The sequence below is a fragment of the Hydractinia symbiolongicarpus genome, chromosome 8 (assembly GCF_029227915.1).
Source record: "Hydractinia symbiolongicarpus strain clone_291-10 chromosome 8, HSymV2.1, whole genome shotgun sequence".
Classification (NCBI taxonomy): Eukaryota; Metazoa; Cnidaria; class Hydrozoa; order Anthoathecata; family Hydractiniidae; genus Hydractinia; species Hydractinia symbiolongicarpus.
This window is the reverse complement of record NC_079882.1, coordinates 25558173-25570591: the sequence shown is the minus strand read 5'-3', so window position 1 is coordinate 25570591 and position 12419 is coordinate 25558173. Positions and strand designations below refer to the sequence as shown.

General features: G+C 35.0%; 1 protein-coding gene across 2 annotated transcripts; it reads right to left on the bottom strand.

Annotated features, from left to right (window-relative positions):
- Nucleotides 1-2391: 2391 nt before the first annotated feature.
- Nucleotides 2392-11664, bottom strand: LOC130655048 (uncharacterized). 2 transcript variants are annotated; one of them, XM_057457746.1, is made up of 17 exons: nt 11050-11186; nt 10161-10460; nt 9703-9996; nt 8853-9152; nt 8166-8462; nt 7549-7848; nt 7219-7313; nt 6775-6845; nt 6499-6653; nt 6206-6411; nt 5801-5989; nt 5133-5709; nt 4713-4935; nt 4314-4579; nt 3678-3744; nt 3182-3600; nt 2392-3107 (listed from the first exon to the last, which is right to left on the bottom strand). In XM_057457746.1, the coding sequence occupies exons 1-17, from the start codon at nt 11108-11110 to the stop codon at nt 3046-3048; spliced, it is 3882 nt and encodes a 1293-aa protein (XP_057313729.1). In that variant the 5' UTR covers nt 11111-11186; the 3' UTR covers nt 2392-3045. The 2 variants fall into 2 exon arrangements, with proteins under 2 accessions (XP_057313729.1, XP_057313730.1); XM_057457747.1 differs by lacking the exon at nt 11050-11186 and adding an exon at nt 11252-11664 and having other exon boundaries at nt 2393-3107.
- Nucleotides 11665-12419: the final 755 nt, after the last annotated feature.

Sequence of the window (12419 nt, the reverse complement as noted above, 5' to 3'; positions counted from 1 at the left end):
ATATGTGCACGCAACCTGACAAGCAAGAAAAGAAGGACCACATAGGCCAAATTGGCTATTTTACCCTAATTTATAGATTTTTGGGAATATAAGATTAAAAATGGATTGGAATTGTTTTTTCTCAACTATTATCTTCTCTGTTTAAGAGCAGACTTTCCCAATAGCTTCAGTCTTCTTTATCACTTTATGTTTTCGATTGTCGCAGTGTGTTGTTTATATTTTTGTACATATGCATGCGCATGTCCATTGTTTTCGACCAAAATATCAAAACACATTACATCACACCGCAACTCATCTATACTCGTGTTCCAATAATTTATTATTAATTTATTCGGTTTTTATAACCCCTCCCCCTTATGTTCCAAGAATTTATTATTAATTAAATCGTTTTTTAATTTCCTTCCTTTAATTACCTTCTCCCTCTTATGTCGAGGATGATTTACATGTATGAAATCAAGGCTAAATTTTTTTAACGCGCATCAATGGACATTCGACAGTTGTAACGCCCTTTGCGATAAGCGCCCTTTTTAAGAAAGCATTTCTGGGTAACCTAAAAAGCACTACGTAATTAGTCCATCTTTTTACCCAAGTTAATACACGGCTTTAATGTGATAAACAAAGCCCATATTTACTGGTAATATTTCTAACTTTTGTTTTCCTTAATCTGTGTTTTAAAAAATATAGAATAGATATTTACACACTGTTTTTTTATTTATTTCAGCTAATTTATCCCAAAGATTTCTAAAAAGCTGAGATTTAGCGCACAAAATATGTAAAAGCACCTTACAAAACTCTCATTAACTCTTGCGGAAATCTTCCCATTTTCATTGAAAATTTGAAAGCTGCTCTATAAAAAATATCCTTTGCCACTAACGAGGTATCAACCCCAATATCAAAAACGTGAGGGATCCTGGTAATATGGTTAGTTTTATATGTTAACTTTACTCGTTGTCATCATGAGATGAGATGCGTAAATGGCCGCGAAGGCCTAAATTGGCATATTTGTGGTAATTTCATTACGGTGTTTTTCCTTTTCCTCTAAAAAAATTAGGAACTACCTGAGGGAATTACTTTTAGCGAAAACTAATTTTTGCGAATTTTTAAATTATTTCGAGAGAATTAAATTTCGCGAAAAATCATTTGATTTGTTTCTCAAATTAAACCTTTTGTTAAAGGGCGTTTATGTAGAAAAAAAGAGGGGCTGTTAAAGTTAAAATTCACATATATATTACGTAGTTCTAGGTTAATCATTTTTCGAATTTCGCGGTTATTAATTGTAGCTAATAGCATGTTTTCCAATAATCTTCGCGAAATTGACAAAACAGCTGACGAAATTTGCGAAAATTAATTTAAGGTAATATTTGCGTTTAGATGGCAAATAAATATCTTGATTCCGCATTTTTTGAATATTTTTCTAATCAACGTCAGCACCGTTTAAGTTCAAAAGAACAACAGTAAAGTACACGGCAATTGTTGCATAAGACGTTTTTGTTGTATAACCTTTCCTTCAAGGTACAACATATAGACAGAGTGAATTATGACGTAAGGACCACATCAATGATGGGTAAAAACAGAAAGTTGGATTTTTTTATTTTCGTTTTTATTTTTATAAATTTACAAGTGCTTACTACAAAGTGGAGTGTATTTACCCTTTCTCGGGTCGGTGTTACTGTTCTTCGATCGAGCACATAATATAGCACATATTATAGCGCACATAATATGTAAAAGCACCTTACAAAACTCTCATTAACTCTTGCGGAAATCTTCCCATTCTCATTGAAAATTTGAAAGCTGCTATATAAAAAATATCCTTTGCCACTAACGAGGTATCAACCCCAATATCAAAAAGGTGAGGGATCCTGGTAATATGGTTAGTTTTATATGTTAACTTTACTCGTTGTCATCATGAGATGAGATGCGTAAATGGCCGCGAAGGCCTAAATTGGCATATTTGTGGTGATTTCATTACGGTGCTTTTCCTTTTTCTCTAAAAAAATTAGAAACTACCTGAGGGAATTACTTTTAGCGAAAACTAATTTTTGCGAATTTTTAAATTATTTCGAGAGAATTAAATTTCGCGAAAAATCATTTGATTTGTTTCTCAATTTAAACCTTTTGTTAAGGGCGTTTATGTAGAAAAAAAGAGGGGCTGTTAAAGTTAAAATTCACATATATATTACTATTATTCATTTTTCGAATTTCGCGGTTATTAATTGTAGCTAATAGCGTGTTTTCCAATAATCTTCGCGAAATTGACAAAACAGCTGACGAAATTTGCGAAAATTAATTTAAGGTAATATTTGCGTTTAGATGGCAAATAAATATCTTGATTCCGCATTTTTTGAATATTTTCCTAATCAACGTCAGCACCGTTTAAGTTCAAAAGAACAACAGTAAAGTACACGGCAATTGTTGCATAAGACGTTTTTGTTGTATAACCTTTCCTTCAAGGTACAACATATAGAAAGAGTGAATTAAAACGTAAGGGCCACATCAATGATGGGTAAAAACAGAAAGTTGGATTTTTTTATTTTCGTTTTTATTTTTATAAATTTACAAGTGCTTACTACAAAGTGGAGTGTATTTACCCTTTCTCGGGTCGGTGTTACTGTTCTTCGATCGAGCATTGTTTTTCCTCTGGGTCAACCTCGTTCACAGGGTTCTTTGTTTGATCAGCGCTTTGTAGGACAGGATCAAGGTTGCCTCTCTCTTACCCTCTACTAAGTATTTTAACGTTATCTTTTCCTCTTTAATTTTTTTATTACTGTCTGTTGTGCTGCCTCACGTCAACAAAGAAATCTGAAGCCGATTTTTGATGATATTGTTTAATAACATACCTCTCATTGCGTGACGTTTGATTGGTTTTTACAGAGACCAATAGAAAGAGATGTAGTAACAGCCAAATTACAGCAAGATACCTGATTAGCACATAATTTATTAGTATAATGTAGTTCAATGTTTTGTGGGATCAATTCTTTCGGATTTGCTTATTTAATTCTTGTTTTATTTTAGTTTTTCTTTAAATGTATTTTTGCTGTTTAATTTTCAGTTTTTTCTAGTCGAGCTATGCTGCATACTACTGTGTTTCAAATTGCTTTTCTGTGTTACTAGAATAGAAATACATAAAATATATACGCTTAAAAACGTGGTACGACCTACATGCAAACGAGGTTGTACTTACAATGTGTCTGTCCCCGTCTCAAAGATTTCATTGTCGACGAATAAGAAGAGCCGTTATACGTAGCTGGATTAAACAATCGCTTCACTTCTCTTTTTACTTCCTGGTTCCTCACCATGTAGAAAATAAAAATATAGAGTCCTTGAAAAGAGTTGAAGATGCAAAACAACCATTGAAAAAACATGGTAACACTTCCTACAGCTAATGCTCCGAATATCCATGTGATTCCTACAAGTAAACTACAAACAAACGCAACCTTGACTTGACCAAGTAAACTTCTGTTTTCGCCAGATTTACCTTTCTTCATATTGGTACGTGAAAGTTTTCGTATCACAACTATTAAAATAACTACGTTGAAAAGCAGAATGATTCCTGCAGGGAGCAAGATACCAAAGTAAAAAGAATTCCCATGCACAATACACCTATAAACGAAAAAAACAAAAGTATTTATTCCTACTGTTATTTTTTTTTAAAAGTTTAAAACTGAACTATGACATACGCAGTTTCGTTTCCGAGGTTATCAGGCTGAATAGCAGCGGTGGCACCAACGATTACCAAAGGCAATCCTAAATCAAAACACAATATGGTTTACAAAGTGAAATAACTTTTAAACCATTTTAAAATAAGTAAAATAGAGCAACAGGAAATTCAGCTTAGATTCTGACCGGTCTTAGCTAGCCTTTTCTAGTCTCCGACTACTTTGTATTACCTGATAGAGGTACGTATAGAGCTTTTCTAGTAACACGCCTACATGCCACACAAGAGCAACAAACAAAACTACATTTAACGACTCTAATACAACCGTAACAGCGACACCATGGCTTTTTTTCTCTTTTTAATACCGAAGCAATGGCAGTCTTGCCGTTTGGAAAAAAATGAAAAAGAGCAAAAGAGATCTAAGATCAAGGTTGATACAGTAAACGCCACGAGAACAAACCCCGTCAGAGTGAGAAAGGCAAAGCACCAGCCAAGATTAGTTACATGGTGGCCTAAACGAGTACGTAATTTCGCTAAGAACCTTTCTCAGGTCTGCTATTGATATCGGTAGCGATAGCTAGAATCTCCCTGGTTCATTAATAATGCTTCTTATATTAATCCTCAGCATTGACAATCCACGATAATATAATAAACATACCCCATGCGTAAAGACTTGCTTTATACATAAAATTTGCATTTCCTCCTCCAACAAACACTTGAATGAAACATCTGTATAAATTAACAGCTTCGATAGACATCCAGCAAAAAGTAGCAAGCAGAAAGTACTGAAGGAGGGATGCGACCACTTTACAGCCAGTTTCTGCTGAAGTTTGGTCGACACCAGCCAGAAACACGATGAGCAAACCCATTAAAGAGATGCACAATGAAATCAGAATCTTTGGAGGGAGTTTTTTGTGCAAGTTTCTTAACAAAAATAGATATAAATATTAAAGAAAGTCGTCCATCTCAATTTTATCCCAAAACTTTTTGTTACATCATGATAGCCTGAAAAAAAACGCTTTTGGATTCTGCCTGAAAAAACATTTTTGGGTTCTACCTGAAAAACAAGTACGTCACCGTCGTTAAAAACAACCCGGCCAATGAGACGCCACACCCAATCCACGTGATAATTTGAAGCTCCTTCGGGTTATTGCCACTTTGTGCGACATCAAAGAGGAGGGCAAAATTCGTGAGATGGTTACACGCACATGTTACATTTTTCTGATTTTTTTCCTCCACTATCGTCCAACAACCTTTTGCTGACCATCCACCGTATGTACCTGCGATAAAACGACTGGCCTTGTTATACATCGATAATCAAGTTAAGTTAATACAACTCGTACTTATTAAAACCAATGAGGATAGTTAACACAGATATGCCAACCTGAATCCGTCACAAAACTGGTCATGGAACTATCAAGTCCTGGTAACGAGATTGTAACTACATGGCAGATGTGTTTTAACAACGTGATCTTACCTTTGTTAAAATCCCAAAATTGACAAGAATAAATTCCCTCTAAACGGAGAATCCTACTCTTCTGAAAAGACATTTTTATTGGATTCTTTAAATTTGTGATCCGTGAGTGACCTACAGTGGCTGACAAGATTATACTCTGTACTGTTTTGGTAGAATTCTTCATTGACTTCATAGCAGAGTCGCTGAGAAATAAAGTGTCTTTCTGAAAATGATAAGAATACACCACATCTTCGGGATTTTTAAAACTTTCGTCAGGTATCTGTATCGAAGCAATTGGATTATCCATCAAAGTTTGTTTTTTGTTACCAATAGCAACAAAAGAGGTACCATTTTTGCTTAAACCAGCCACAACAGTCACATTTCTCTTCTTTAGTCGTGCCACGGAGACCCCAATGTTTTTTCGTGAAATGCTGATCTCTTCATTGGTAGCATTTACAATGCTTCCAACTACGTCAGCAAATGCTTCTAAACTTTTAAGGATTGAGGTTGAAGTTCCATTGTTTACATTTGCCGTGATAATTAACTCGACATCTTCGTCAAACAGAACGTCGGCAACATCTATGATGTCGTTAAAAACCTGTGAAACAAAACAGAATTGCACATGTTAGACCAACTCCTTTCACAGCACACTAGCATTGTTTTTATAAGTTGTTAAGAAGTAATTTTACCTCTGTTGGTTGAGTGATATTCGAAGATTGTGCGGTGCTAACAATACTTGTAATGATAGTGTCGATGTGCGCTATATCTTGCCATGCTGTCAGGTTAAAATCAGGACTGGTGATAATGCTACTTAAATTTCTGGAAACTTCTTCAACGGGTGAACAATCTGAAGTTACGTTTGTTGTACATATGTTAACCTAAAAAACAGTTTCGAGATTCAAGGTATAAATTACATCTCTTAGATAATAGCCGTATTCTGTGTGTTTAAAATGGCTGCTCGCAGCTTTATTCCAGGTCACCAGCAGAGTTGATAATTTGCTGACGGTAATTCCGTGGTTTTTTTCAGGCCGGGGTTGCACGACTAATATATAAATAAATAGGCCTCTTTGCACTGTCGAAAAAGAAAAATTTACTTGTTCAAGTTTCACTAGCTTTCTCGTTGTTGCAGAAATTGTAGAGCACCCAATTTCAGGTGTGTTTGACCATCTTGGCCCTCCCCTTAGATTGGGGAGACATGTTGAATACATTACACTTTCTGTGTTGTTTCCGCAAAAGTATGACACATTTTTAAGCACAAGACTCATTGTATGAACGTCATTTCCAAGTGGTAAGCAGCAATCTAGTAGCAAAAGTGAAAAAATATCGAAACCTATCTCCTAAATATTCCTAATTTCTGGAATAAATTATACGCCGATGGCATTCTTACCCAGGTAAGTGATATCGATTTTGGTGGCTTGTAGTTTAGAAAGAGTGTCGACGGTGAAAATAGAATTAAACGATCCGCAGTAACTTAAGCGTTCAGTCTTTGATATATTTGTATATAATATTTGACAAATAATTTTTAATTTGCCGTTGTTGGAGCTGAAAGGAGAAGATATCTGTCCATTAAGGATATTTGACAAAAAGAAACGCGTTTATTTGATAAAGAGAAACGCGTTGTTTCACAAATAAAAACTTGTATTACGCCAAGAAACCAACTTACCCGAGGCTAACAACTTGAACCAACCTTGTACTGCTGTTTGTATCACTGTTACTGTCCAAGATTCCCTTTAGCTGAAAAAGAAGAAGTAAAAATTAAAATATACAGAACTTTAGCAGCCTAGAAGATCAAGAGAGTGTTGACCAAGTCTTGTCTCCCAAAATTTGTGGATCATGGTGTGAGTGTTTGTGAAAAAAACCTCATCCTCAGTCCCTTTCCGGTTTTTAATATTGGAAACGGTGCGATATAAAAAAGAGAAAAGGGCCTGAGGTTGAGGTTGGAGGAGAGGGAGAGCACACACGATGCATTTTTACCCAATCCCGGAAAATCTCCCCTAAAGAAGAAAAAAAATTTGCTTTTCTGCTACGATCCTGGAATACCAATATTGTAGGAAAAAAATGTAGTATCAATTCGCTTACTGAGTTTTTAATTAAAAATATTATCTACCTCAGATTCAATGTCGGTCTTTGTTGTCTCCAAATCTTTTGTTGCTTCTTGGTAAGGCTGGTTCGTTGCTATGGTAATTCTTGTATGAGATAAGTCTAAAATAAAATTTTTTTCTAATGATAAAAACATAGGATACCAACTTCGATCCTATGGTGTATGTTCAAAGAGGCCCTGTGATGGAGGGTGATTGGATACAATTTATTTTAAAAATATGTCATCAACCTTGAAATCAACTTCGTTCCCATCGCCTGTAGTCTCTTTTTTATATTGCCATGCTGTTATCAGAAAATAAAGATGCCTTGTGGACGAGGTTGTCTCTAAATATCTTACCTTGAAACTGCACTTCAACAATATCAGTTTTTATTTCCTGGGGATACCCCGGAATTCTCAAAACTATTTGATACCAACCCTGGGTTTCATAGTTTTTTTTGCTCTCGTTAATGCTAGATATTTGATACACACTTGGTTCGTTCACAACGTGTGTAAAAGCAGCTTTAACCTTTTGTACATCATTTTTTAACCAATATATTTCATCCGACTTCGGTAGAACAAGAGAAAAAATCTTTGATCCAACGATGAGTATTGTTTTTTCCGACGATACAAGCTGTGGTTGCGTTATTAATTTCGGCGCTAAAATGTTATTAAAGAAGGTTACTAAGCAGTGTTTTAGATTTTTAATGCATAAGAAACCATCCTTAGCAAGTATAGTAGACGTGTTGTTTGTTGTTCGTTTTGGTTGACATGTGAATTAAACCAACCTCGTTGCCAGCGCCTGTTGTCTCTTTTCTATTACTGGGACGGCGAGATCGCCATTTTCATGTCTCAGAAAAAATACAAGATGCCTTGGGACGAGGTTGGAATTAGAGCTCTCTGTAGTATTTCCAACAGAGGTCAGTTGTATAAAGTATATGCTAAACATTTTTTAAATTGCAACTAAAATAACATACCTTCGACAGATAACATAGTCATATTCTTCGACGAAGCTGCTTTTAGCATGATGTTATTATCAAATGCCACGCATTTGTACCAGCCAATCAAATCGTAGCTATCAATATTTAAAGATGACATGGCATAACTGTTATTGTTTTTGCTGACGTCAGCTTGTATAATACGCACTGCACCATTTACATACCAAAAAGAAGAAACGTTTGTATTTCTTGAAGTATTATATGAGCAGCCAGTCACTTGGATTCCTCTTTTAGTATGGATAATTTTTGGAGGTGTCGTAAATATAACTTCCACAGCTGGAAATATAAATGTGGTCAGTCGATTACATACAATGCAAGAATAAGAAGACATACTTTGCAACAAGCAAAGCTTAATAGCAAGATGTTTTATAGCGTTGAGACAAAACCTGAAGAAAGTCCTTAATAAGTCTGTGCAAACATAGAAGGTGTTTCTTATATATAAAGGGTTCACGAAACCGCAGAGAGTGGCATGGCCCCGTTTCAACTTTTCGGAGATAGCCTTGATAGCTTCCGAAACACTATTTGTTGCATTCTATAAAAGTAATACATTAGAGTTTAAGTAGCATTTTAATCAATCTCTGGAGCTCCTATTTTTATAGGTGTTCCACTTTTGAAACCAATTTGTTGGCTCTGCCCTTCAACCTGCTACATCAGGGACATACTTACGTTTCAATGTGATTGTGACGTTGCGAGATTCTATTGTTTTCACCAACCACTCGTTGTTGATCACTCGACACTGATAATGTCCCGCATCTTTTAAACTGCTTCTTGAAATTTTGAAGTTTTTAAATTTGTAATTATCCTTAGAAATAAGTTCGTACGAAGCAACCGATAGCATTACCCCATCTTTGTACCAATAAGCTTGTATTCTTAGACCTGTTGAAAAACTAAACAAGCAGCCTTCTATTTCAAACGCATCACTTGCATATTCCGGAATTGTAACTAACCTCGGGTTTCCAATGTTTGCTAAAAAGACAATAAAATGTTTTGTCAATAAAGTAAAAAATATGTTGATAAAAAAGTTGCTTAAAACTCGAGTGGGAGGGGAAGATTACGCAGGAATGCAACAACACAAACAACCTCGTTTGCAGTACCTATTATCTCCTTTATGTTCGTCTCGCCATCCCTTAATAAAAATAGACAGCATACGCTGGGAACAAGGTTGTAACACACTGTCAAGTTTGTGTAAGAAACTTCTTCTATAAGAACCAAGAAGCTTTAGCCCAAAATATATTTTGGGCATTTTTTTATTTTACAGCAAATTACAAATATTTGCGATGCAAAAAAATTTTGTTTTGAAAATGGATTTTGGAAAAAATATAAACCTGTCAAATTTGAACCTCTCCACTAGTTCTTACTTTCTACTTATTATTTAGCCATTGTCGGCCTCATTCTTTTTATAAAATTGTTCTAATAAAAGACTATAGCGTTACTATAGCATCTCCATTGTCTATATATTGCCCTTAAGGGTTAAAAATATATATATTTAATTCATATACATATATTTAATACAAACCTTGGAAATAGGTGACACTCGCATTTCCTGACAATACTGGTGTTTTCATTCTAAAGGGATCATATACACCGCACTGATAGTATCCTTTTTCGTAAATCTGCATGTATGGAAAATGATATGGAGACGATCCGCCGGACCAGTAGGCAGTTTTAATTTTCCTGTTACCATTGATCAACCAATATGCATTTGCATTTAGATTAACAATTGATTCGTATGCACATCCAGATAATGCAATTCTGTTTTTCTCATTACTTTCTATTGCAGTCGGATTTTTTACAAACTTAACACTTATTTCTAAATAAATTTGAAGTGAAATTAAAGAGTATTTTTTGACGTTGTTATAGATGTAGTATGGTTGTAGAAGGTACATGGAATAGAAATTTAGGCCAACTTTTGATTTTGATTTCTTAATTTTTTTTGAGATACATCTGTGATCTCATTTACTTTAAGTTTCTCACCTTTAATAATTAAAGAAATTTCAGCGGACAGCAGAAGTTGGCTTTCGTTTAGGTTGATGCCACACTGGTATACTCCTTCGTCAGTAAAAGTAACAAAAGAACTAAAGAAACGTGAAAACACGAACGTGTTGTTTTCCATCGTTGGTGTTATAACTGCATCTTTGATCCTGCTACCATTTTTGAACCAAAAAGCTGTGACATTTAGATCATTATTTGATGACATCACTTTACAGCCTGGTATTGAAACTTGAAAACCAGCAAACTGAGTTACAATGAATGGTTCTGACAAAAATTTGATGTCTAAAAAATAGTTGTCCCAATACAATAGAGGTTAGTAAACACTATGTAACTAAATTAGGAAAAACGACAACCTCGCCCCAGGGCTTTTTATATACCAGGATGATTATTCAGAGCCGTTATAATAGAGAGGCAAAGAACCCCGGGATCAAGGTTGGAAACACGATTACAAGTGGGAAATAATTTAATTTATTTAATTTTATTTTCAACTCTTTCACAGTCTGATTAACGAATATTGCGAGAAGAAAGAAAACAGAGGTTGTGCTGGTGGTATTAGTGGAAATTTACATGGAAACACATAAAGTAAATATATTCGCGCTTTCCCATTGAATAAAGTCTTGGGAACTAGGTTACGTAAAAAAAATCACTAAAGTGCTGCAAAAACACAAAAGTAGTTTCGTAAACTCACATTATCGCTTTTTCAACTAGAACCTTAGGCACCATTTTTGTAGCCTCAGGTTAAGACACAACGGCAAAATTTTGTGTCTTACAAGCTGGAGGGAAAAAGCTTACAAGCAACGCAATAAAAGATATTGAGTTGCACATAAAGTAAATTCAAAGATTTGGATCACATGGATATGGAATCACCTACCTTGAGCATTCGCTAGATTTAAAAAAAATATCAGAAATATCCATAACTTTAAAAGTTTCATAATCAAACTTTTTATGACAGCTCATTCTGTTGTCAAAAGAATATTTTGTATTGAGCAGAAAATCAACAATATAAAAAACTATTGAAAGATTCATAATTGCTTATTTTATTTCGTGCAAAAGAAATGATTAAAATACATAACCTTATCAATTCATGGCCGCCCACTCGATACACCCATATTACCAAGGATCTGGTGACCTCATGAGCTGAGTTTTCTACTTTTTCCTTCTTCCAACAAATTTTTAGGTATTTGAGATGTTAAAAACGGGCTCAGGTTTAAAGATGATGTCTTTTAAGCTGCCGCACTGGATGTTTAAGTATGATGACTGCATTAGTTATTTAATTAACTCAATTATCAAGGGAGATTAAAGATAACCAGTGATAATTTTTCAAACACGTAAAATAAACTTTTCAACCTTGTTTCCATGTCGTTTAGTTAGAAAAATTTCACATTATTTTTGGGGAAAATTCCAATAATCCTTTCTTAGTTACATTCATATACAAATTCTTGGTTTCATCACAAATATTCATAGCAGACTTAAGATTTAATTTGTTTGATTAAAGGATGCTGATGTCTCTTTGGAAGGGGACCCAGCTATATTCATTTTCCTCACGCCCTCTCAACTCCTCCTTCCACAGAGCTCTTGAGATAAGCCTCGACGTTTATCTCAAAGAGATTTTCGGATGAGAAGGGAGGAAGAATAACGCCGGTAGCAAACGAATTTTTATGACCAGATTAGGTTATTTTTAGGCAAAATGGTATCATTTATGTCAAAACCCGAGTAAAAGCAGTTCAATCGCTGAAAACTGGAAATTCTTGGTTTCCTGTAAATCCCGGACGTGGCCCGTATATTTCAATGTATACAATGAAAGTACCTGGGGAGTAAACTCACTTCCCGTTTTAACCACTGGAATGCATGAGACGTGCAGCTTGTAAAAAAGGTATCATCCTTGATCAGACGCCGAGTAAAAACAGTTTAATAGCTGGAAACTGTTATTGTTTTTTGTTCACGACGTGATTTATATCGGACAAATCATTTCTACCTCAATGTTTTAAGCAAAGTGCTTCCCATGCTTCCCACACAGCTAATACCCATGGGTATTAGCTGTGTTTGTTTGAATTTAGCCGTTGGTTAAACACGATTGATTGTCCTCATAGTGTGCAACTAAAATCCGACAGAATTCAACTGCGTAGGGTCAGTCCTTAACTCAGCCGAGCAAACCTTTTTAACGAAGGTATTTGTAAACAAAGGTTAAAATGTCTTTGTGTATTATGGACAATCGATCAGTTAACTAGGTCAAATGTGCTT